Genomic DNA, 27,199 nt, shown 5'->3' with positions numbered 1-27,199 from the left:
GCAATTAAGCTGACTTTGTAATAATGCCGCTTGGGGGTGTGTGTGAAAGCCCTAATAAGCAGGCATATACATAGAATGAAGGCTACTGCTAAGCTTGTAAGCCGCCCTGAGTCTTCGGAGAAGGGCGGGATATAAATGGAATTTAAAAAAAAATACTGGAATACTGCTATCATGCCACCCCTAGCCCTTCTTTTCTCTAGACTGGCCATACCCAAGTCCTGCAAACGTTCCTTCATATGTTTTTGTCTCCAGGCTCTTAATCATCTTAATCATCTTTTTTTTTCCCCCAAAGTCTCAACATCTTTTTTGTAATGCGGTGACCAAAACTGGATGCTGTATTCCAGGTGTGGCCTTACTAAAGATTTATAAAGCTGTACTAGTACTTCACGTGATTTTTTGATTCTATGCCCCTGTTTATGCAACCAAGGATTGTGTTAGCATTTTTGGCTGCTGCCGCACAGTGCTGGCTCGCGTTTAAGTGATCGTCGTCCACTAGGACTCCAAGGTCCCTCTCACAGTTGCTGCTTTTGAGCCGGGTGTCACCTTATCTGTGCTTGTACCTTTGGTTTTTTTCCTGCCTTCTTTCTCCAACCTGGGGAGAATGGCTACAAACTCAAATTGCACAAAGCCCTCATTTCTACTTGCCGTTCTATTGTTCCAGTTCAGCAGCACTTTCTTGCTTGGCACATCAGGGAAATGTGCAAAGCAGAAATGCACCCTCCCAAAAGAGACCAAAGGGATAAAGTATCGAGAGGGAAATATATACACCACCTTCTCCAAAGCACCCGAAAGCAGGACAAGAAGCAACGGATGGAAACTAGTCAAGGAGAGAAGCAATCTAGAACTAAGGAGAAACTTCCTGACAGTGAGAACAATTAACCAGTGGAACAACCTGCCTCCAGAAGCGGTGAATGCTCCAACACTGGAAGTTTTTAAGAAGAGACTGGCCAGCCCTTTGTCTGAACTGGTATAGGGTTTCCTGCCTGAGCAAGGGGTTGGACTAGATGACCTCCAAGATCCCTTCCAACTTTATTATTATTATAATCAAGGAGAGAAGCAACCTAGAACTCAGGAGAAACTTCCTGACAGTGAGAACAATTAACCAGTGGAACAACCTGCCTCCAAAAGCGATGAATGCTCCAACACTGGAGGTTTTTAAGAAGAGACTGGCCAGCCATATGCCTGAAATGGTATAGGGTTTCCTGCCTGAGCAGGGGGTTGGACTAGATGACCTCCAAGGTCCCTTCCAACTTATTATTATTATTATTATTATTATTATTATTATTATTATTATTATTATTATTATTATTATTATTATTATTATTATTATTATTTATATTATTATTATTATTATTATTATTATTATTTATATTATTATTATTATTATTATTATTATTATTATTATTATTTATATTATTTATATTATTATTATTATTCCCACTCCTGCTGGGAACAGCTTGCACTGCAGGCATCAACTGCCAGCGTTTGCAATCTCTTCTCCATCAAGCCTGTGAGTTCATATTTTCCATGACAACATGATACGTCCTAACATACTCAATTTGCTGAAATCAAAAAAACAACCCCTCTGGTACCAAAAGGAAATCATCCGTATCCAAGCAGTCAAAGAACATACAGTAAAAACTCTCTATTTACAATGCAAATTCTTCTCCCAGATCAGAGCCAGTCCAAACCAAAGGAGGACTTCGGTCCTATCGATGGGCCCGCATGCATTCTGCACAATGAGCTGTTCGTGTTTTTCACAAACAAACATGTTCTCCATTTGACAAATCCAAATGCTTTGGAAAACCTCACACAATAATAATACAGTTGGAAGGGATCTTGGAGTTCTGTGACGACGTGTAGCCATCCCATCAACCCCAAAGAAACTTCTGAATGGTATGGGCAGGGGTTTGGACTAGATAGAAGACCTCCAGGGTCTCTTTCAACCCTATTATTCTATGTTATATATTCTGTGGTCTGTTCCACTCAATATGGCTAGAGATAAGGTGTAGGATGAGGAGTGGGAAGTCTCCAAAATTCAACAGCTAGCCTAGGGCAGGGGTAGGCAATCTTGGCCCTTTTATGACTAGTGGACTTCAACTCCCAGAATTCTTGAGCCAATGGCTGGCTCAGGAATTCTGGGAGTTGAAGTCCACGAGTCATAAAAGAGCCAAGGTTGCCTACCCCTGGTCCTAGGGACAGTCTCAGCTCATTCTATCTCGCACAGTTCCTGTGGTGGAGGAACACAGCAAGAGGGAGCAGTACGGATGCTTTGATCTATAAAGAATAAAGTATACTTACGTTCTCTTGGCCTGGAACAGAGAAATCTTCAGCAGCAGATAAGGCTTCCTCCATAAGTTGTGCCTGGTCCTTGCAAGGCCCTGTTTCCGGATTGTCCAGGTTTTCATCTTTAATGTCCACCAGAAAAACGCATTCTGGAAGAAGGAAGAATATGAAGGGCCAACCTTGAGACAGGCTGCTTAAATTCTGGCTCCCAAAAGGGCCCGCAGCGTGAGCAAAAAATGTCAAGAGGATCAAAGACCCACACTTTTTTACACCATGGTTTGTGTCCTAGCACACTGTTCACGCATAGTGCATTTTACAGCTGAATGCATTGTGTGAATCCATATCAGTCATTGAGTTATATGAGCTGCATGCCTACAAAACAGTACAAAACTACAGATCATAGAATCATTAGTCTGGAATGGATCTCAGAGGTCTTCTAGTCACACTTCCTGCCCAAGGCAGGAGTCCTTATACCATTCTGAACAAATAACTGTCCATCTCTTCTTAAAAACCTCCAGTGATGGATCACCCACAACTTCTGGAGGGAAGCCGTTCCACTGCTTGATTGTTCTGTCAGGAAATTTTTTATTTCTATGTTGGACTTTTCTTGGACAAATGATAAATGACAAATGACAAATCTCTATTTACAAGCTTACCTCCAACTTATAAACTGGGAGCTTATAGCCTCCCCAGTGCTGGGCTGAAACCTGACCACCAGCCATGTAGACTTTGGGTGGGCTTTGATATTAGCAATACACACGGAGACCGCAACTTATCAACCCTTGGGCCATCCATCTATGTGATCTGATAGACTATCAGTGGATTGATTTATTTATTTGAAAACCCAAATGACTGTCTTCCAGTGAAATGTAACTGATGGTCCATTAATTAAAGCACAACCTACTAAAACTTAAAATTTGAGATGGAGTATCTTTACACCTCTCTATACTCAACACCAAGGGACGTGGTGGCTCAGTGGGTTAGGACACTGAACTTGTTAATCAGAAGGTCGGCAGTTTGGCAGGTCGAATCCCGAGTGCCGCGTAGCAGAGTGAGCGCCTGTTACTCGTCCCAGCTTCTGCTAACCTAGCAGTTCGAAAGCACGTAAAAATGCAAGTAGAAAAATAGGGACCATGACGGTGGGAAGGTAACAGCGTTCCGTGCGCCTTTGGCGTCTAGTCATGCCGGCCACATGACCACGGAGACGTCCTCGGACAAGCGCTGGCTCTTCAGCTTTGAAATGGAGATGAGCACCGGCTCCTAGAGTTGGAAACAACTAGCACGCATGTGCGGGGGAACCTTTACCTTTACCTTTTATACTCAACACCTGGTCCCACCAGAGAGACCAGAATCACCCCCTTCGGTGTCAACTTCAGACAGCCAAACAACAGGAATCAAAAGTGAAACTAGAACCACATAGAAAGTAACAAAAGACATAAAAACACATATCACATCAATTTGAAGTCTAAAGAAAGGTCAGCAAACTTATCTACCTCCTTTGAAATGCTGTAGGAAAATCACAAGAGTAATAAATAGTTCAGCTAAGTTCCTCTTCTTTTCATTCTTCCTCCTTTTATTTTTTCATGGTTCCTCTTCCTGATTCTTTTTTCTCCTCCTTCCCTTCCTCCTCCTTTTTCTTCATTCTTCTTCCTCCTCCCTCTTTCATTCTTTTGCATTCTCCTTCATTCTTCCTCTGGTTCATTCTTCTTCCTCCCTTTCCTCTTCCTCCTCTTCTTCCACTGGGCGTTGATTCCTAGCAACTACCTGGGCAGGTCCTTGAAGTTCTCTTGGTAAGATTTCAGAAGTGGTTTGCCATCAACTCCTTCCTAGCGCTGAGAGAAAGTGACTAGCCCAGGATCACTCAGCTGGATTCACACCTAAGGCAGGACTAGAACTCCCAGTATTTAGCCAGGTGCCTTAACCTCTACCCCAGACTGTCTTGCAGATTTCTTCTTACGTCTCCACATAAACAAAGCATGGAAAGCTCGTAGTGCATGAGGCGACTAAACAAATCTAAAAGCCACTGCCTTCCAATGCATCCCACGTATTGCAAAATTTCTCATGGGATTTTCAAAGTCACCAACCCTCCACCAAGGCAAAAATCCTGCTAGCCTTCACATGGTTTACTCACCCCTGGAAATGCAAGATTGTCAACTTGGAAGGTAATGCCCCTGTCAACGCTGCTACTAACATCGAATGTTCTTGCTTGTCAGGAGATGAAGAAGCAGCTATTTCATATGTTAAACTTGTGTATTGCTTTAAGAGATAGGGTTAAGGCTGGGAGGCTGGGAGAAGGAAGATGGTGCCTCAAGGCCATATGACATTAAAGAAGACAAGACCTTGGCGGGTTGTCTAACAGAAGGGAAACTGATTCTTTAAATTAATTGGAGAATATGATTAATGACAAAATTAGAAAGGTGGAGAATTGTGTTTAATATATTGTGCGAGGGGGCGGAGATTTCAGATTCCAGCTTCCTTCGAGCAAGCATTTGCTGGTGTATTAGGCTAATAAAGGACTTTTAAGGTAAACAATGCCTCAGAGTCACTTGAAAAGCCCATAGGTCAGAAACCTGACAGCCCCAATGGGGGAAAGGGATGTCCATTAAAGCAGAAAGCCCATTAAACTCAAATGGGATTTTACATGCTCTGTTATTATAATAGGCATTCCGGCAATGGGATTTTATGCGTGCTTATTTTGCATAGCTCGTGCATCCCATGCTTGTGTAAAAGCAAGAATGAGATTTTACACATGCATATTTTATCTATTCTGTCCAAGAATAGATTCCGATAAATGGGATTTTCCAGATGTGTGAAAGCATATTGTGATGTCGAGATTTGCATTCAAAACCCACAAGATGAGCTCCACTAAATTGGAGTTTTATTGTAGCTCCCTTATTATTATTTTCTTTCACCTCCCGGTTTACCCCACCACTTAAAAATTTCTACATTGATACTAACCAGATCGGGACATAAAACATAGCAGATAAAATAGCAGAGTTGGAAGGGTCCTTGGAGGTCTTCTAGTCCAACCCTCTGCTCAAGCAGGAAACCCTGGCCTATACCATTCCAGAGAAGCAGTTGTCCAGTCTCTTCTTAAAAGCCTCCAGTGATGGAGCACTCACAACTTCTGGAGGCAGGTTGTTCCACTGGTTAATTGTTTTCACTGTCGGGAATTTTCTCCTTAGTTCTAGGTTGCTTCTCTCCTTGGTTAGTTTCCATCCATTGTTTGTCTTGCCTTTTGGAGCTTTGGAAATTCGCTTGACCCCCCCCCTCCTCTCTGTAGGAGCCCCTCAAATGCTGGAATACTGCTATCACATCTCCCCTAGTCCTTCTTTTCATTTGACTAGGCCAGGGGTAGGCAACCTCGGCTCTTTTATGACTCATGGACTTCAACTCCCAGAATTCCTGAGTCAGCATAGCTGACTCAGGAATTCTGGGAGTTGAAGTCCATGAGTCATAAAAGAGCCAAGGTTGCCTACCCCTGGACTAGGCCTACCCAATTACTGTAACCATTCTTTGTACGACCAAATAAGGTAAAGGAGACCCACTCTACAAAGGAGATATCGTTATTACTAAACATGCTGACATGTTTCTGAGTGGAAGAATGCCCTCCAGGATTAACAAGCAATCTTATTTTTAACATCTTTATGTACCGATTGAAGTTGACATAGCACGTGCTTTGCTTCCATCACCAGCAAGAGACAAGGCATTCCACAAAGTACACTGTCTTCCTTCCCAGTAATGCTTGAATCATCGACGGAGCGTTCCTCGTTCTCATAAAAACACTTCCAGGAACTCAGGATTCACTTCAAAATTCCAGAGACGTCCAGCAAATAAGCCTTCTTTGCAGTCACTCCTTTCAGCTAACGCAATGAGCTACCTACTTAAAAAGACAGACTACATCACAGGACGAAACCTCAACAGGAGCCATTTTATTTTTTTAATTCTTGCCAGCCAAATATCTTCAACGTACAGCTCCACTCCAACATCCAAGAATTTCATTCAGGTTTTTCCTTCGAATCAGCTTCTTTTTGCAGCAAAATACAGCTGGATAGAAGCAAACATTACAGCCAAGCTGGTTCTTGGGGGGGGAATCTTGTATCTATACCAATGTCCTAAATTATTTACTTACCTTTTAACCAGGGGTAGGCAACCTTGGCTCTTTTATGACTCGTGGACTTCAACTCCCAGAATTCCTGAGCCAGCATGAGGGAACTATGGCCCCCTCATGACTCGTGGACTTCAACTCCCAGAATTCCTGAGCCAGCATGGTCGAGCCCTTCCATTTTATCTCAGTTCTCTTAAATGTACCATACAAAAGATATTCACCTATCTATTGCGCTACTGTTCAAAATATTTGCAAGCAGAAATAAAGCACAGAATACCCGTGCTATCTTCATATTTACGGTCTCTTTGTAAACTGAGGTACAAGTAGTTCTCAACTTATAACCATTCATTTAGCGACCGTTCAAAAGTTGCAACAGCACAAAAAAAAAACAAGACTGATGACTGTTTTTCACACTTACGACCACGGCAGCAATCCCGGGGTCACGTGATCAAAATTCAGACAGTCGGGAATTGGCACCTGTTTATGATGGCCACAGCGTCTCTGGGTCACGTGACCCCGTTTTTGTGAGCTTCTGACAAGCAAAGCTAACGGGGATGCCAGAGTCAACCGTCTTACTAACTTAAGAGCCGCAAGGATTCACTTAACACCGGTGGCAGAAAGGTTGCAAAATGGGGCAAAACTCACTGAACAACCGTCTTGCTTAGCAGCAGAAATTTTGGGCACAACTGTGGTCGTAAGTCAAGGACTACCTGTACAGTATTTTGTCGAAGCAGAACAGCACTTAGTATGTCAGCCAGACTGGCGGTTACCAAAAGACGAGGGCAATTCCAGCTATTACAAAATAAAAGTCCTTTTGTGAAAAAACTGCCAGCCTTAAGTTTTCTACTTTCCACAAAGGGCTCCCTTCTCTGCTGCACATAGTAGCTGGAGAGGTTAAAGCCTTCCTGAACTTACACGGCTGAATTGCGTTTAAATAATAATAATAATAATAATAATAATAATAATAATAATAATAATAATAATAATAATAATAATAATAATAATAATAATAATTGTGCATAGTCATACATAAAGAGAATACTCTGCCGGGAAGTTGCAATAAACCCACCCCGAGTGGTTTTTTTAAAAAAAAAAACAAAACAATATGCAACGTTTATTCACAAAGCGGTAGATGGGAGAGGAACTAGTGTTATAAAACATGCAATTAGAGGGGTGGTCTTCTGCCCTTCCCCCTTCCCCAGAGTATAGGTACCAGATAAACCATCCGGGGAGTAAATTTAGAAAGAGAGGCCGCCTGCATTTGCTAGATTCCAGAAATTCTATCTTGGGCATTTCTGCAGAGCTGAAAGGGACTCTGCCATCTTAAATAACCCAAACCTGGTAAACAAGGTCAGCACGTCACATGGGCTGGTTCTCCAGCCACAATGTCAACAGAGAGTTTTGGCCAGCAGATAGCAGCAGCCTTGGCCTCGTTTATACACACTGCCGTTCCCTTCGTTCAGGCTGTTGGGGAAGGAAGGGTTCCGCTTAATGCAAAGGAAATAACATCCCTGATTCTTTACGGCAAGGAAAAGGGAAGGAGAAATGCCGGACTGCGGGTCTTCAAAAATGCCTCTCTCACCTAATGTAAAGTGGATCGGAAGCCTCGATAAAAAGCTTTCATTTTATTTTAAAACCTGACCCCCTGCAAAGAGTTCACTGGTTTTAAATGGAGCAGAAGAATAGTTTGATGCATGATGGAGTGGGAAGAAAGGTGCCTCCTACACACACTCATAACTCAAGTTTAACAGGACAGGAGAGGGAAGCAATTTTTGACTCCTGCTGCAGAAATGACCTGAAATGAATCATTTCCACCCCTCCCACTCTCAAAATCCAGTCTTGGGTTGCATCAACAGAGAGATAGCTTCAAGACGACATGAAGTGATAGTACAGCTTTATACTGCGCTAGTAAGAACCACACTTGGAATGCTGTGTCCAGTTCTAGTCACCACGATACAAAAAAAGATGTTGAGACCTTAGGAAGTATGCAGAGAAGAGCAACAAAGATGATTAGGGCAGGGGTCCCCAACTCCCGGTCTGGGGACTAGTACTGGGCCGCAGCATGCCAGCAACCGGTCCGCACAAACAAGCAAAACCCCATCCGCAGGCAGCACACAAAACCACGCACCCTCCGGTCCGTGGAAAAACCTCTTTCCACGTAACCAGTCCCTGGTTCCCAAAAGGTTGGGGATCTCTGGATTAGGGGATTGGAGGCTAAACCATACAAAGAAGGATAGAGGGAACTAGGTATGTCTAATCCAGGGGTAGGGAACCTTGGCTCTTTTAGGACTTGTGTACTTCAATACCCAAAATTCCTGAACCAGCCATTTTGATCACATGACCACGGGGGGTGTGCTGCAACAATTGTAAATGTGAAGAACATTGTAACTTTGAATGGTCATTAAACAAAAGGTTGTAAGTGGAGGATCACCTGTAATGAGCTTCCGGTCAATCTCTTGAATGTTCTAGTAATACACAGAGACATAAATACCATATTTTCCCCAAAATAAGGCCGGGTCTTAATTTTTGCTCCAAGACGCATTAGGTCTTATTTTCGGGAGAAATATGATACTAAAAACATCCGTCTGGCTGATGATCTTAACTGGGGCTTATTACGAGCATCCTGAAAACTGTGAGTAACTGTGAGAGAGATCTCGGAGTCCTATTGGACAATCACTTAAATATGAGCCAGCCGTGTGCTGCAGCTGCCAAAAAAGCCAACACAGTGCTAGGCTGCATTAACAGAGGGATAGAATCAAGATCACGTGAAGTACTAATACCACTTTACAATGCCTTGGTAAGGCCACACCTGGAATACTGCATCCAGTTTTGGTCACCACGATGTAAAAAAGATGTTGAGACTCTAGAAAGAGTACAGAGAAGAGCAACAAAGATGATGGGGGACTGGAGGCTAAAACATATAGGGAACGGCTGCTGGAATTGGGTATGTGTAGTTTAATGAAGAGAAGGGTGAGGGGTGACATGATAGCAGTGTTCCAATATCTCAGGGGCTGCCCCAAAGAAAAGGGAGTCAAGCTATTCTCCAAAGCACCTGAAAGCAGGACAAGAAGCAACGGATGGAAACTAGTCAAGGAAGCAACCTAGAACTAAGGAGAAACTTCCTGACAGTTAGAACAACTAACCAGTGGAACAACCTGCCTCCAGAAGCGGTGAATGCTCCAACACTGGAAGTTTTTAAGAAGAGACTGGACAGCCATTTGTCTGAAATGGTGTAGGGTTTCCTGCCTTAGCAGGGGGTTGGACTAGATGACCTCCAAGGTACCTTCCAACTACTAATTATTATTATTATTATTATTATTATTATTATTATTATTATTATTATTATTATTATTATTATTATTATTATTATTATTATTATATTATTGTTATTGTTATTGTTATTGTTATTATAAAAGTCATGCTAGGGCTTATTTTCCAGTTAGGTCTTATTTTTGGGAAAATACGGTGTGTCGCATTGCTAAGGTTGACATTTCCAACCAGTCAATGGGAAAGCAAGGGGAAAGATCAACAGTCGCCTCCCCCAATTCCCAATGGCTGTGGAAGATGGGAGATGTCACCTTCAGGGCCCTGGGTTGGGGTACAGTGTCAAATGGAGATAGGCCAAATGACCAGTCAGACAATATCCTTGACACACAAACAAGCCAACTACATTTTAGCTTGCCACATGGTTCAAATCCAGCCATCATCCCCAAAAATGGCTAATTTGACCAAAACCGTGGCAATAAAAAAAAGCAACAACGCCAAGCAAATATAGCTCGTCCTTCGTTGTCCTGAAATGAAACGTTGATGGATCAAAACCTCCCGGCTTAGATTTCATCATCATAGAGATAGCACTGAAGGCTGAAGGGAAAGACAAAAATATTCTACAGCCCAAAGAATGTGTTTGGTTGTTTTTCCCCCAAACACCACAAAAACAAGCAAATTAAAGCCAAGTGGCTTTGAAGTGAAGTCCCCGGAGGAAAAACAAGGTGGCTGTAAATTATCACATAGGCATTTCTATCGGTCTCCCCCCCCCCCCACCCCGTAAGGCAGATTTCTTTTAAGAACTGACCAGAGGTTATTTTAATACAAGCAAAATTACAGTGCATGTTTTATCTCTCACAAGCAGGAAATGGGTTCGAAAGAGGACAAGAGATTGCAGTGGCGTGTGAGAAAGACCTTGGAAGACTGGACAAAAAGACCGGTCAAGGAAACGGTCAGAGAAGAGACAGCAGAGCCCACAGCTGAATAATGGGAGGGGTGTGTGGAAAATAATTGGAAGTAGCGAGGAAATTTAAAAATAAATATATATATATGCTTTTAGTATTATCATGTAATCATATTTTATATTTTATAATAATCATTTTATAATCAATTGCCTGAGTAGATGCTTTGAGTATATGGGGAAAAATACAAGCCTCAAGTGGAGAGGGAGAGGGAGAACAGGAGTTACCATGGGGCCCAGTGTGAGTCACCATCTAGGAATTGTTTTTAAGTACCTTCTGGTGGCTGGTACCCCTGGCGGGTGTAGAAGATGGGAGACATCTCTCCTCTAGAATTGATAAGCATGTACATAAACAGGATAGCAGGGGAGGGATCTTATTAGTATAATGTAAATTTGATTTGTGCTTAGAGTGTAAGCCGCCCTGAGTTTTCGGAGAAGGGCGGGATATAAATGGGATTAAAAAATAAAAATAAATAAACAAACAGGGGCAGAGATAATATATTCTGTTTAGGCGCTTCTGATAGATTGTAGCCTCCAAAGCCTAAGCCAATGGGGCCATGGGGGAGGGAATGGGGCGTGGCGATATATAATAATATGTGATTTTGGAATCTGGGGTGTGGTTCAGTGCTTGGCTGCATTGTTTGCCTTCCTGAATCCAAACCGTTACTTTTTAGACTTTGTTGTGAAGTCAAATAAACTTCTTTTCTATTTGTAACTCAAAACAGAGTGGATTTCAATTTGTGACTATTTTTGTGTCTAACAGGGGGGAGGCTCAAAAGAGACCGTCTCTAGATTCTTAGGTCTATAAAGGGGGACCGGGGGGGGGGAGAGAATTGTACTTTCAAAATTGCAAGATTCTGTCAATGTAGTTTTACAAGAAAGTACTACAGGTAAAGTCCTCAGCGTATGACCACAATTGAGCCCCAAAATTCTGTTGCTTAGCGGGACAGTTGTTAAGTGTGTTTTGCCCCATTTTATGACCTTCCTAGAGGGACGCGGTGGCTCAGTGGGTTAGGACGCTGAGCTTGTCGATCTGAAGGTCGGCAGTTTGGCGGGTCGAACCCTGAGTGCCGCGTAACAGAGTAAGCGCCTGTTACTCGTCCCAGCTTCTGCCAACCTAGCAGTTCGAAAGCACGTAAAAATGCAAGTAGAAAAATAGGGACCACTACGGTGGGAAGGTAACAGCGTTCCGTGCGCCTTTGGCGTCTAGTCATGCCGGCCACATGACCACGGAGACGTCGTTGGACAAGCGCTGGCTCTTCGGCTTTGAAACAGAGATGAGCACCGGCCCCTAGAGTCGGAAATGACTAGCACGCATGTGCGGGGGAACCTTTACCTTTACCTTATGACCTTCCTTGCCACGGCTGTTAAGTGAATCCCTGCCGTTGTGAAGTCAGTCGCACGGCTGTGAAATGAATCCAGCTTCCCCGTCGGCTTTGCTTGTCAGAATGTCGTAAAAGGGGAACACGTGACCCCAGGACACTGCAACGGTCATAAATACGCTTGGCAACTGATTCCTATTTATGACGGTTGCATTGTCCTGGGCACAGGGGTAGGCAACCTCAGCTGTTTTATGACTCGTGGACTTCAACTCCCAGAATTCCTGAGTCAGCTAGTTGAAGTCCATGAATCATAAAAGAGCCAAAGTTGTCTACCCCTGTAACCTGGGGTGATGTGACCCCTTTTGCGACCTTCTGACAAGCGAACTCGCTGGGGAAGCCGGATTTACCTAACAACCACGCCATTAACTTAACAGCTACAGGGATCAATTTAACAACTGCGGCAAGAAAGGTCACAAAATGGGGCAAAATTCATTTAACAGCTGTCTCGCTTAGCAACAGAAATGTTGGGCTGAGTTGTGGTCGTAAGTCGAGGACTACCTGCATTTTTAAACACCACTACACTGAACACTACAGCTGGAATTCATTTTATCAAATAAAACCAACTGAGAGAAAAAATGCTGCATCACCCAGAATTTTAAAAAAGTATCAAGTAATAATAATAAAAAAAAGATTACAAATCTGATCAGACTGTAAATGTGAAGGTAAGAATCAAAAGTACAATTTTAATACACTATTAATGGTCAGAGGTATCATGGAAAAATGTCATGGAAATTTGGGGGGAAAAATCCTTCTGGTATTTTTACTTTCCAACATGGGGCTAAGAGTATAAAATACATACAGTAAATCAGTACAAGCAGCAAAGGCTAGATTCACAATTTTACTACCCGTAATTTAGTTCTTTTTTACAGCTTGCTAAGCCAAAAACCAACCACTGTGATATGAAAACATAATTTATGGCTCACACTGTTGTACACCAGCCAATTGTGACTTCTGCAGTGGACCAATAAACCATGATGGAATACCGTACGTGAACTTAGGTCATTCAACAGGAAATAGGAAGCATGTTTAAGTTCCGGTTCAGAAGTCCAGGGTTCAAATCAAATCAAAAGATTTCTTAAATTCTTTTGGCAAAAATCAGAATACAAAAAGAATCAGAGGAGGGAAAAAAAAGAAAACACTGCCATCCAATCCTGTCTTGTAGATAATCAGTGCTTTTCAACCTTTAAGACGTGTGGACTTCCAAGTCCCAGGATGCTGACATGGGAATTCTGGGAGTTGAAGTCCATGCCTCTTAAAATTGTCAAGGTCAAAAAACACTGCTGTAGACAGAATTATAATTTAAACTACAAGTAGTCCTTGACTTACAACCATTCATTTAGTGACCATTTTACAACGGCACAGGAGGAAGCAACCGTTAGGGCGTCGACAGGGTCAGCGGATCAAAATTCAGATCTTTGGCAACCGATTCATATTTATGACGGATGCAGTATCCCGGGTCATGTAATCCCCTTGTGACCTTCTGATAAGCAAAGTTGATGGGGAAGCCAGATTCACTTAACAACCGTGTTATTAATTTAACGAATGCAGTGATTCACTTAACAATCATGGCAAGGTTGCAAAATGGGGCAAAACTGAACAGAAATTTTGAGCGTAATTTTGGTCATTACGTTGAGGACTACCAGTATCTAACTTCTGTGGACCTCAGCTAATTATAAGGTTGTGTTTTAATATCCTGTTTTTGTAACAAGAATAAATAAATAAATTCATAGTTAATGAAGAAAGGAAAGGGCTTTGATTTGTGCAGGACTGACAGATCTTCAAAATAGGATTAAGTAGGAAATGGCCAGGAGGGAAAAGGAATTACTGCCAGCCTGTCTTAACAAAAACAAACCACGCAAAAGTTTGCTTTCAGAGTAAAAAATTATTTCAAGTTTGAATAAACAATGCCCTATCTTTAGACTTCAGATGGACTGAAGGCAGGGGAAACAACAATCAGCCCCAAAGCACAGCCCTTAGAAAACTTTACATTTCTAAACACCATCAGTTACAACATAATAAACATCACTTAAAAGGACACAAGTCTTTAATTGTTACCAAATGTGAATTTATTCAGAAATGTGCCAAGGCCATCTCCAGCAAAAACCACAAGGATCCAACGAAATCAACATTCTTAGGGTTCTCCCTGCCACCATCACCATCCCAAAAAAAAATGGAGTTATTTTCAGCAAATTCTATGAAAATTCTTCATGGAAAATTAAAAAACGTCCAGGTTCAAACCACCATTCTGTAGCTTAGTGTGATGGCCCCTTCACGCCTCATAATGCAACGTAATTTCGGTGACTTTAACTCCCGGGGGTTTGCTCATCGTAGCTTTGGCCAAGCAAGACGGGCAGAGGTGTTTGGAAACACAAGTCCAAAATAACAGAATAGAGTAACAATGTTGGAAGGGACCTTAGAGGTCTTCTAGTCCAACTCCGGCTCAAGTACACCATCTCAGACAGGTGACTGTCCAGTCTCTTAAAAGCCTCCAGTGATGGAGCACCCACAACTTCTGAAGGCAAGTTGATTGTTCTGCTAGGAAGTTTCTCCTTAGTTCTAGGTTCCTTCTCACCTTGATTAGTTTCCACCTGTTGCTTCTTGTCCTGCCTTCAGGTGCTTTGGAAAATAGGTTGACAAACCTCCCCCCCTTCTCTGTGGCAGCCCCTCAAACATTGGAACATTGCTGTCATGTCACCCTTAGTCCTTCTCTTCACTAGACTGGACATCCCCAATTCCTGCAAACGGTTCTTCGTGTGTTTTAGCCTCCAGCCCCGCTAGTCATCTTTGTTGCTCTTTTCTGCACTCTTTCCAAAGTCTCAACATCTTTTTTTGCATCACAGTGACCAAAACTGGATGCCGGATTCCAGATGTGGCCTTAAAAAGGTAAAGGTTCCCCCGCATATGCGTGCTAGTCGTTTCCGACTCTAGGGGCCGATGCTCATCTCCGTTTCAAAGCTGAAGAGCCAGCGCTTGTCCAACGACGTCTCCATGGTCATGTGGCCAGCATGACTAGACGCCAAAGGCGCGCGGAACGCTGTTACCTTCCCACCGTAGTGGTCCCTATTTTTCTACTTGCATTTTTATGTGCTTTCGAACTGCTAGGTTGGCAGAAGCTGGGACGAGTAACAGGCGCTCACTCTGCTACGCAGCACTCGGGATTCGACCCGCCAAGGCCTTATAAAAGCGGTACTAATACGGTACTTCCAGCTTTGTGCTCAACCGGCTTTCTCCGCGCCGAGCTTTTTCCCAGCCTTTGGCCCCCCTCCCTCCAAAGGCAGAGCTGAGCTTCCCACCACCCACCACCACCACCCCCCCACGATTGCCACGGGGGCTCTCCTCCTGGGCAGGGCTGCAGAGCGATTGCAACGCCCCATCTTTTGCGCCCCATCCCTTGCTGAGTCTGCAGCGCGGATTTTGCACGGGGAAGGGGGGGAAAGCGGCCGCTGCTGCCGCTTCCCAGCCTGGGGGCGCCTCGCCCGACTCCCCAGCCCCTTCCCTGAAGCCCAGCGCCGTTGCAGAAGGAAGAGCTGCACTCTGCGCATGGCCAGAGAGCCCTCCTCCCGCCTTGCGCCCTGTCCGGCTCCTTACCGGCGCCGCCTCTCCCCGAGCGCAGCCGAGAGGGCGCCGCCATCGCCCTTTCCTTCCTTCCTTCCTTCCTGCCCGCCCTGGCGCAAGGGGGAAGGCCGGGGAGCCGCCCCCGCTTTCCTGCGCCCAGCCCGGGGATGCCGGCGTGCAAATTAGGGCCGCGCACCCGGCGGAACCGATCGCCGCTTGCGCGCCGTCTGGCTGCCCTCCAAGCGCCGCTTGATGGGGAAGGGAGAGCGGCTGGATCCACTCAGCCCCCGCCCCGGTTTGCAAGCTGCAGCCTGCTCAGCCCAACTCGCTCAGCTGTAAACAAGGGCTTGCAAGCCAGAGGGGCGGTTGCGTAACGTTTGAAGCCACGGGCAACCGTTTGGCTGGAACAGGGGTCTTCAAACTCGGCCCTTTGGTGACTGGTGGACTTCAACTCCCAGAATTCCTCAGCCAGCATGCCTGGCTGAGAAATTCTGGGAGTTGAAGTCCATGAGTCATAAAAGGGCCGAGTTTGAAGACCTCTGGTTTGGCTGGAACAGGGGTCTTCAAACTTGGCCCTTTGGTGACTGGTGGACTTCAATTCCCAGAATTCCTCAGCCAGGCATGCCGGCTGAGGAATTCTGGGAGTTGAAGTTCACCAGTCACCAAAGGGCCAAGTTTGAAGACCCCTGGGCTGGAAGGGCGGGGGGGGGGCGGGTTTGCGATCCACGCCTGGCTGAATTCACGCAGGGCTCTCGTCCACATTCGTTAGCCCGTGAATTTGTAGCTCCTATAAACCAAAGGGCAAAGGGTGGTGTTTGTAGAGCCTCACAGTGCTAAAACTAAACGGCCCAACCGCTGTCTTCTGTGTAACCTTGGTTCTGGGCAAGATCTGAGTAGCTGATTTCCTAAGGGGGTGCCAGGAATACAGGTAGTCCTCGATTTACAACCACAATCCAGCCCAAAATTTATGTTGCTCAGTGAAATATTGGTGAAGTGAGTTTTGCCCCTTTTTGTGACCTTTCTTGCCACAGTGAACGGTTCCAATTGTTAAGTTAGTAACGTTATTAAGCGAATCTGGCTTCCCCGTTGACTTTATTTATTTATTTTATTTATTTTAATTCCATTTATATCCCGCCCTTCTCCGAAGACTCAGGGCGGCTTACAAGCTTAGCAGTAGCCTTCATTCTATGTATATGCCTGCTTATTAGGGCTTTCACACACACCCCCAAGCGGCATTATTACAAAGTCAGCTTAATTGCCCCCAACAATCTGGGTCCTCATTTTACCTACCTCGGAAGGATGGAAGGCTGAGTCAACCTTGAGCCTGGTGGGACTCGAACCTGCACTAATTGCAGGCAGCTGGTGTTACTTAAGGAGGCATTAGCCCACTGTGCCACCAAGGCTCTTCAGACTTTGCTTGTCTGAACTTTGCAAAAGCGGTTCACGTGACCCCGGGACACTGCAACCGTCATAAATATGAAGCAGTTGCCAAGCATCTACATTTTGATCACATACCCAAGGCTGCGACAGTTGTGTGAAAAACTCTCGTGAGCCCCCTCTTTTTTCCAGTGCCGTTGTAAATTTGAATGGTCGCTAAATGAACTGTTGTAAGTCGAGGACTCCCTGTACAATAACGATTTGATCATTTGTAGGCCTGTACACAGTAAGTGATAACTGATGAAGAATTTAACAGGGGCTTGTATGTGTGTGTTTACGCAGGCATGCACACAGAGGTAGTTTTTCGGGTACAAATAGTCTTCAGCCACAATTGACACGGGAATTTCAATTGCTAAGCAAGGCGTCATGTGAGTTGCATCTGATTTTATGACTTTTTTGCTGCATTGTTAAGCAGGTCATTGCAGTTGCTAAGTAAATCATGCAATCATTAAGCGCATTTAACTTCCCCTTTGCTTGTTGGCAATGACAGTCACGTGCCGGTTGCCAAGTGCCAACATTTTGATTATGTCACTGTGAGGATGCTGTCAATGGCTGTAAGTGCAAAAATGAGTCGTACATCACCTTTATCAATGCTGTTGTAACTTCAGACGGTCACTAAAGAAACGGTTGTAAGTCAAGGACTACTACCTGTATAGACTTCTTTGTTGCTTCGTGACTCATAAAAGCGATGCCCTGTTCTCTGGACATGATGAATATTATGATTTGTTGGTGGCACTATAACTTTATTGAAGTCAATGACCGCATATGAGAACAGACTATCAAACCACATAAAAAGCAGAACACATTTTACATAGTTATAAAACCCTGAAATTAAGGTAGTATTTTCCTGTGGCAAGCAACAGCAGCTGTAAGCAATTTGATAACTTTCCTGGAGATATTAAGATGCAGGTTGAAGAATATAAAGCAAATAACAATCGTTCTGCAAGCAGAAAAAGAGAATAACAAGAGTTGGAAGGGTCCTTGGAGGTCTTCTAGTCCAAACCCCTGCTCTGGTAGGAGAGCCTATACCAGGGGTAGGCAACCTTGGCTCTTTTATGACTCGTGGACTTCAACTCCCAGAATTCCTGAGCCAGCCATGGCTCAGCTTGGAAACCTCTCCCTTTCCCCTCAGCATGGCTGGCTCAGGAATTCTGGGAGTTGAGGTCCACGAGTCATAAAAGAGCCAAGGTTGCCTACCCCTGGCATATACCATTTCAGAGAAGTGGCAGTCCAATCTCTTCTTAAAAACTTCCTGTGTTGGAGCACCCACAACTTCTGGAAGGAAGCAGGTCCACTGGTTAATTGTTCTCACTGTCAAAAAAAATTCTCCTATTTTCTAGATTGGTTCTCTCCTTAGTTTTCATCCTTTGCTTCTTGTCCTGCCTTCAGGTGCTTTGGAGAACAGGTTGACCGCCCCCTCCTCCTCTTTGTGGAAGTCCTTCAAATATTGGAAGACTGCTGTCATATCACTCCTGGTCCTTCTTTTCCCCAAACAGGATATTCCCAGTTCCTGCAACTATTCTTCCTATGTTTTAGCTTCCATTGCCCCCTAAGGTCGACCTTAAGTTAGCAATTAGATTACAAGATTGCAATTCAAGTTGCTATAGAAAGCCCATCCCAGGGACAGACATGAGGTTTCTTACATCCTAGGGGCAAGTTTGTACTGAAAATCTTTGTTAGATTTATATTACGCTTTTCCTCAAAAACCAATGCTGCACAATAGGTCAGTCAGAGAGTGGAACTGCTCCAGACTCACATAGAGGAAGGTAGATAAAATGGCCCCCCACCCAGTTCTTAACTACTAAAGCAAGGGTGTCAAACTGCCGGCCCACGGGCCGGATGCATCATCATCATACTGAAACTGCGCCCGCCAGCAATGGGGAAAAAAAGTCGTGATACGTCACGACATGTCACGAGACGTTGCGAGTTTGACACCCCTGTACTAAAGGGACTAAAATCCAACCTAGAAAAATGTACAGGTAGTCCTTGATCTATGGCTGTAATTAATCCCAAAATCTCAACTGCTAAGCAAGACAGTCGTTAAGCGAGTTTTGACCCATTTTACGACCTTTCTTGCCACCATTGTTAAGTGAATCACTGCAGTTAAGTTAGTGTTTAAAGAAAAAATCAGGTCCAGTTCCAAGCCGGGAATAAATGGAGGCTGCTTTGGAAAGAAGGTCTGTTTATTGAAGATGAGCAGAACGAACAACAGCATGTAGTTCTGGGACAGCTGACAAAATGGCTGAGTTATTGGATGGATCTTTATAGGGCTTAGATTGAGATGCTCCAAGAGGTTGTGCAATGTAATGAGCCTTGTGTCTTTTGCCATTCTAATGGTGGTGGGAAAATCCTATTATGTCCTAAAGGTCATGTCCTGTCCTTAGAATTTGGTGGGGGCAGGCATTGTTGTTGTTGTTAGTTGTGAAGTCGTGTCCGACCCATCACAACCCCATGGACAACGTTCCTCCAGGCCTTCCTGTCCTCTACCATCTTCTGGAGTCCCTTTAAGCTCACGCCTACTGCTTCAGTGACTCCATCCAGCCACCTCCTTCTCTGTTGTCCCCTTCTTCTCTTGCCCTCAACCTTTCCCAGCATTAGGCTCTTCTCCAGTGAGTCCTTCCTTCTCATTAGGTGGCCAAAGTATTTGAGTTTCAGCTTCAGGATCTGGCCTTCTAAAGAGCAGTCAGGGTTGATCTCCTCTAGGACTGACCGGTTTGATCTTCTCCAGCACCATAGTTCAAAGGCCTCAATTCTTTGGCTCTCAGCCTTTCTTATGGTCCAGCTTTCACAGCCGTACATTGCAACTGGGAAGACCAGGGGCGGGCATGTAAATTGTTAATCCCATCAACTCCAGCCTTTTGTGGCTGGAGGCGTTTTGTTCATGAATAGATTGTCCAAGTCTTCCTGAATGGATTAGAAAACCTGCATTCCTATTATTATTTTATTCATCTATCTTTTGCAAGACAAGACAATAATAAAGGTAAAGGTTCCCCCGCACATGCGTGCTAGTCGTTTCCGACTCTAGGGGCCGGTGCTCATCTCCGTTTCAAAGCCAAAGAGCCAGCGCTTGTCTCAGGACGTCTCCGTGGTCATGTGGCCGGCATGACTAGACGCCAAAGGCGCACGGAACGCTGTTACCTTCCCACCATAGTGGTCCCTATTTTTCTACTTGCCTTTTTACGTGCTTTCGAACTGCTAGGTTGGCAGAAGCTGGGACGAGTAACAGGTGCTCACTCTGTTACGCGGCACTCGGGATTCGATCCGCCAAACTGCCGACCTTCTGATCGACAAGCTCAGCGTCCTAACCCACTGAGCCACCGCGTCCCTTAGGTAGAAGACCTACAACTCAGTTATTCTCTGAAAATCCTAAGCAATCAGTATTATTCATCATAGCAGCTGAAGAGCTAGAAAGTGAAATAAAGCCATCTGCATTTGATAAAAACTAAAACAGCCTAACTCTGTTAAGGTTCAGGACCTTATTTTTGCCTCTTACTTCCTCTTACTTTCGTTTCTCACTGAGATCAAGTAACTGATAATTACTGTAATGATGAAGTAGGTGAAGGGGGGAAAAAACAGTCCTTGTTTACCTCAACCAGGTCTCCGTTAGTTAATCTGCCCCTTGAAGTTGCCAACCAGCGCCCCCCCACCCCCCATGTTATCTCAGCTGGCAAATATGCATGATAAAAACCATGTACCTTGCAAAGAACGGCATTTAGTGGGAAGTTGTAAAACAGCAATTAAATGCAAGTGGTACAGCTTGTAATCATTCAGTCGCAGCAGGCAAAGGTCTATTAATCAGATCATCCCAGAAAATCAATTGTCTTTTTGTCTCAGGATACTTTGATGTCTGCCAAGTTACTTCTGTTCCACTGGCTGTCTTTCCCATCCACCTTCTTTTTTGCATCAGGGCCTCTGTGGGGGAAAGAGGTAATCCTTTTTGGAAACACCGTATGGGTTGCGCAGATCCCTTTATTTCTGTCAGCAGGGGTTGCAAAAATCCTTAGTATTATAGGAAGACACAACCACTCGCGGTGCTTCAGGTACACGTAGATGTATATATATGCAAGTATATACGTGTGTGTGTGTGTGTGTGTGTGTGTGTGTGTGTGTGTGAATACAGATAGTCCTCAATTTACAACAGTTCATTTAGTCACTGTATAAAGTTACAACGGCACTGAAAAAAGTGACTTTAAGACCATTTCTAACAGTTACGACCACTGAAGCATCGCCATGATCGTGTGATCAAAATTCAAATGCTTGGCAACCGGTTCATACTTATGACCGAAAGTCATGTGATCCCCTTTTGCGACCTTCTGGCAAGCAAAACCAATGAAGAAGCCAGATTCACTTAACAACCGGGTTACTAACTGATCAACTGCAGAGATTCACTTAACAACGGTGGCGAGAAAGCTTGTAAAATGGGGCAAAAGCTCACTTAACAGATTTCTCACTTAGCAACATAAACGTTGGCTCAATTGTGATTGTAAGTCGAGGACTACCTGTAGACACCACAAGTGAGTCCAAAATTTCTGCTGCTAAGCAGGGCAGTTATTAACTGAGTTTGCCACAGTTCTTAAGTAAACCGTCGCAGTTGTTAAGTGAATCATGCGGTCCTTAAGCAAATCCAGTTAATTTCAGTATCCCCTCAGCTGTTCCCCTTTCTCCTTCGGCTGCTTCTCCCATTTTTCCTGGAAAAATCCAGCCGTTTTACTTACAATCACTGCTTTTTCCTGGGGAAGAAACTTTTTTTTCCCTTTTCTCTTTTAGATGCATTTCAAGGAGAGAAGCAACCTGGAACTAAGGGAAATTTTCCTGACAGTGAAAACAATCAACCAGTGGAACGCCTTGCCTCCAGACGCTATGGGTGCTTCATGACCGAGGCGTTTAAGAAAAGACTGGACAGCCATTTCTCCTGTTATTACTCAATAATTCTGTTATTCCTCATTCTACAAATAATACTGTGGGCGCGCCAGACCTATGGAACCGCTTGCCGGTTGAGCTCCGGACGGCCCCCGACCTTCGCTCCTTCCAACGCGATCTAAAAACTTATTTATTTGAACAATCCGGCCTGGTCTGATGGGGTTGGGGTTTGGATTTGGTTTTAACATTGTTTTAATCATTGTTTTATATTGGGCATAATTATTTAATTCTTTTTAACTTTTGTATGTATATTTTGATATTTATTGCCCTGTACACCGCCCTGAGTCCTTCGGGAGAAGGGCGGTATAAAAATTTAATAAATATAAATATATATAAATATAATACAGGTGTATGCATATTCATTCATTCTGGTATTGGTGTGATAGCGCCCTCTCTCTTAACTCATCGATTTTTGTAAAATCTCATGCTTGCGAAATGAAAAAGTTGAAAGTTGACATGAAATTGCTATCCCCTTTGGACCCTGAGCTGGAAGGCAAGATTGCTAGGTAGTTTTTTTAAAAAAAAAAAGATAACAAGTCCTTCAACCTTGGGGCAATAGACTTAGGGCAAAAAACCCCTATGTCAACAGATGCTTTCAGAAGCACTAGGCGAATAAGATACTGTAAAAGGGAGCCCGCATGCTGTGTTTTAAAATCCCAGGGAGATGGCATCTGGTTTTCTCAGCAGGTGAGTTATTTTCCATTTGGAAATAGCCTCTTTGCTAGAAGCTTTGAGCGCAAGGTTTGGGCAAAAAAGCAGAAAGGTAGTCCCCAACTTACGACCGCACTTGAGCCCAAAAATTCCGTTGCTAATTGAGACATTTGTTAAGTGGGTCTTGCCCGCCCCCCCATTTAACGACTTTTCTTGCCACAGTTGTTAAGTGAATCGCTGTTAGTGACACGGCTGTTAAGTGAATCTGGCTCCCCCATTGACTTTGCTTGTCAGAAGGTCGCAAAAAGGATCACGTGACCCCGGGACGCTGCGGCCGTCATAAATAGAGAACGAAGCATCTGAATTTTGATCATGTGACCATGGGGGGGGGGGAGGCTGCAAAGGTCGTAACTGTGAAGAATGGTCATAACTCACTTTTTCCAGTGCCATTGCAAGTTTGAAAGGTCACTAAACGAACTGTTGTAAGTCGAGGACTATCTGTAGTGGCTAGAAGAAGACAATTTTTTTTCCCCATGAAGATTCGAAATCAATCCGATTTAACTCAGATTCTCAAATTAACCTTTCAGCTCTTCACAGCAACAGTCCTCTCTGTCACCCATGGTAGCACAGCTGATGATAGCTGCTGGTATTATATCCTTTAACCATCTGTTCCAAATGTCCTTTCCGTTATTGGTCAGGAAAAAAACACTTTACCTACCAGGCTGGTTTCATATGAAGTGAGATCATTTTAATTATGGACATCTCTGGAATCCTGGCCATTTAACTCCTTCTGCCTTCTATCTTCTCAAACCCAGAATGACTTCTTAGCTCCTGACAATAGAATAGAATAGAATAGAATAGAATAGAATAGAATAGAATAGAATAGAATAGAATAGAATAGAATAGAATAGAATAGAATAGAATAGAATAGAATAGAATAGAATAGAATAGAATAAGAAATAGGAATAGAATAGAATAGAATAGAATAGAATAGAATAGAATAGAATAGAATAGAATAGAATAGAATACAATAGAATACAATAGAATACAATAGAATAGAATATATGGAATGGAGTCGAGTGGAGTGAAGTGGAGTAGAATAGAAAATATGGAATGGAATGGAATGGAATGGAATGGAATGGAATAGAATGGAATGGAATGGAATAGAATAGAATAGAATAGAATAGAATAGAATAGAATAGAATAGAATAGAATAGAATAGAATAGAATAGAATAGAATAGAATAGAATAGAATAGAATAGAATAGAATAGAATAGAATAGAATAGAATAGAATTACAGAATATAGAAAATTGAACAGAACAGAATAGAAAAGAAAAGAAATACAGACCATAGAAAATAGAATAGAAATACAGAACAGAATATAGAAAATAGAATAGAATAGAAATACAGAACAGAATATAGAAAATAGAATAGAATAGAATAGAATAGAATAGAAACTTTATTGTCACTTTAAATGTACAGTTATCAGCATACATTAAAATGAAATTGCATTGCATTCAGATCTCAAAAAGATACCATTATGCATATTACTCCCCACACACACACACATATGACACAGAGAAACATCACAGTCTACTGTAGTTCAAATGTATACATATACATAGTGAAAAAAATGAAACCTGCAAATTTACAAAGCTGTTACAGAATCCAGTAGACTGGCTATAAATACTTTGAAACCTCCTCCCAGAGGGGAGCAACAGGAACAGACCCTGAAGTGGGTGTGTGGGGTCTATAACAATGCTTCAAGCTCTAGGCATATGTAAGCGCTTATAAGGAGTATCGTGAATAAGGGGAAGCGAGCTTCGTATAATCTGCTGTTCTTACCACTCTCTGTATGGACTGTATGCGTGTATCTGAGGCTCTGCTACCACCAAACCAAACAGTTTTGAAACAATTAGAAATAAGCCATATATCTGTGGCACAGTGGTCCTGAATTACTCAAATAGGACTCAGTATTTTCTCTTTAGAAGTGATTATTCACATCTAGTGTCTTTCCTTGAAAATAAGCCCCACCCCTAAGACCTGCCCTGATTTTTGAGGATGGACCCAATATAAGTCTTACTCCCAAAATAAGCCCTAGTTAGGACCCCACCCGCTCCATCCCACCTGGCTGTTGCAAAGGGGCAGGAGGCCACGTGGCACATTGTGCCACTGCTGCCACAATGAGGCGAGGCAGGTGGGGGAGGGGTGGAGCTGCCTCATGCGCCCCGCTCCCACTTCCTTGAGCCCCCCTTACCTTACTTGGCAACCTTCCCTTTCACTCCCCTCCCAAGCCGGACTGCCATGCTATGGAGGATGAGCGGGGTAGGCCCAGTACCCCTCCGCTGTTTTGGAGATGGGGGTGTGTGATGGCGAAAGGCTCCACTGCCACTGTGCGCCACTGGAGGGGCTTTCTTTGCACTTCACCCCACAGATCACCTGCCCAGCGGCAGCAGCTGCCTCCACCAATTCCCGTGACTTGCGCCGTGACCGGGCAGTGCAAGCCTCCATCGCCGCCACTGGAGAGAGTGGAGAACGGGGAGCGGAGTGGCTCTGCGCAGCGATGCAGTGCAGAAATGAGCACTTGCTTGCTGCCCTGCATCGCCCCACGTCTTCCTTCTCCATTCTGGAGATGGCAGCCCCGTTTTCTGCCACTTCTCCTCCTGGCACTGTTGGAGAGTTTGGTGCGCCACCAGCCAGCTCCCCTCTCTTCCCGAAAGCAAAAAAATAAAAATCTTCACTAACCTGCTTTCCAGCTCTGGTGCGTTTCTCTCCTGCGGCAGGGGGACTAAAACAAGTTCAGTCAGACCTTCCAACTTCTTGCGGGGGAAAAAAAAGAAAAGATTTTGGAGGTCTTCTAGTCCAACCGCCCCTGCTTGAGCAGGAGACCCTATACCATTCCAGACAAATGGCTGTACAATCTCTTCTTAAAAGCCTCCAGTGATGGAGCACCCACAATTTCTGGAGGGAAGCCATTCCACTGGTTAATTGTCCTCACCGTCAGGAAATTTCTCCTTCGTTCTAGGTTGGTTCTCTCCTTGATTACTTTCCCGCCATTGTTTCTTGTCCTTCCTTCTGACGCTTTGGAAAATAGGTTGGCTCCCTCTTCTCTGTGGCAGCCCCTCAAATATTGAAAGACGGCTATGATGTGACCCCTAGACCTTCTTTTCATTAAACTAGACTTACTCAGTTCCTCCAACCATTCTTCATATAATTTAGCCTTCAATCCCCTAATCATTCCTATTGCTTTTCAGTTTTTCCAGAGACTCAACATCTTTTTTTATTTTGCGGTGATCAGTAAAGGTTGTCCTGTCTCCTTGCAATTTTTTTCCCAGTTTCTGGATACTTTTGATTCCTACAATTCTCTGTATTATACTCACATATGATTAAACTTTGAAGAATCCGTTAAGATTTGCAAGAATATCACAGAATATTCTTCTGGCTGTTAACTATGCTTGCTGAAGAAAGGAAAGAGAAAAGGGAAAAAAAAGAGGGATGTAGTCAATATTTTGTAAAAAGTGATATTATGGATATGGGCGGAGGAAAGATGAAAGGGCTCCTCAAGTAACCTGGTGCCCTTGGGTATTTCCCAAAGTGAGTTACCGGATATCTGATATCCATTATCCTAATAAAAAGGATGCTTTCTAACTGTTCCATTAGCTAGTCACCCAGTTCTTTAATAAGCAGCCAGCACACCGTCTGGAAGACAAGTACTTGGCTACTCTGTCAGGATAGAGTATGGCTGTGGAGAGTCACAAAGATGTACAGATAGTCCTCGACTTACGACTGCAGTTGAGTCCAGTGAACTGTTGTAAGTCAAGGACCACCTGGAATTATTTTCCACTTCCCTGCATAGCCTATGAGGGTAGCCGACGTTTCCTGATAGTCTCTTCACTGGATCTGACCTATACCCGTTGGGTCATCTCCATAGTCATATGATCCAAATTTAGATCCTTGTCAACAGGAATGTATTGTTGACGGTCGCCGTGTGTTGTGATTCAGGGTCAGCCTGTGGGTTCGGCAGTTGGGTCGGACAACTCAGAGGAGGAGGAGGGGGGTGTTGAAGACCTTGCTGAGGGGGTTGAAGATCTTGCTGATGAGAGCCCTCAGCCAGGCCCCTCCCACTTGGTCACCACGGAGACCCAGCTGTGTGAGCCTGACAGCGTGGATGAAGATGACCCACAGCTGGCCCTGTTCAAGGACGCCCGACGCAGGAGGCAGTCAATCAGGAGTAAACAGAGGAAGGCAATGGGGCACCTCGGAAGGAGGCACAGAGAGGCCACGCCCTGAACTGTATTTAAGGGGAATGTGTGGGAGGGCTGGTTTGCTGAAGGCAACCACTTGGATAGTTCCTGTTTCTTAAAGCTCCTGTTTCTTGGTTCGTGTCTTGTTTGTTTTTGTAGCTATAAATTTGGCAGGCGTAATTCCAGCCTCTTGCCGTTTGTAAAGGGGTTGTCCCTGCCTTTTCTGCAGGGCCGGTAGCAGGCTGGTACAGAACACCATGTCCCAGGGTCACGCGATCCCCTTTTGCCACCTTCTGATGGGCAAAGCTAATTGCTAAGCACATTGATTTGTGCTTCTTAGAGTGTAAGCCGCCCTGAGTCTTCGGAGAAGGGCGGGATATAAATGGGATT

At 44.1% G+C, this 27,199-nt stretch overlaps 1 protein-coding gene and 1 long non-coding RNA gene across 7 annotated transcripts in view; both read right to left on the bottom strand.

The window, feature by feature from the left end:
• LOC308673687 (protein FAM169B-like) overlaps positions 1 to 15,658 on the bottom strand; it is a 65,798-nt gene extending 50,140 nt beyond the window's left edge. For all 6 annotated transcript variants that reach the window (XR_014027716.1, XM_081337576.1, XM_081337578.1 and 3 more), the window contains exons 1-2: positions 15,590 to 15,658; positions 2,302 to 2,435 (exon numbers count right to left, since the gene is read on the bottom strand). Coding sequence is in view for 5 of the 6 variants with exons in the window: in XM_081337576.1 (XP_081193702.1) it covers positions 2,302 to 2,435; positions 15,590 to 15,632 (177 nt within the window). In the remaining variant the exon portion in view is untranslated. The remainder of the gene's footprint in view (positions 1 to 2,301; positions 2,436 to 15,589) is intronic.
• Positions 15,659 to 19,562: 3,904 nt separating this feature from the next.
• Positions 19,563 to 25,350, bottom strand: LOC308673691. Its single transcript, XR_014027721.1, has 4 exons — positions 25,311 to 25,350; positions 23,283 to 23,395; positions 20,689 to 20,905; positions 19,563 to 19,923 (listed from the first exon to the last, which is right to left on the bottom strand). It is a non-coding gene; the product is annotated as an uncharacterized lncRNA (long non-coding RNA).
• Positions 25,351 to 27,199: the final 1,849 nt, after the last annotated feature.

The sequence above is a fragment of the Vipera berus genome (assembly GCF_964194415.1).
Source record: "Vipera berus genome assembly, chromosome: 12".
Classification (NCBI taxonomy): domain Eukaryota; kingdom Metazoa; phylum Chordata; class Lepidosauria; order Squamata; family Viperidae; genus Vipera; species Vipera berus.
This window is presented reverse-complemented; position numbering and strand designations above follow the sequence as displayed.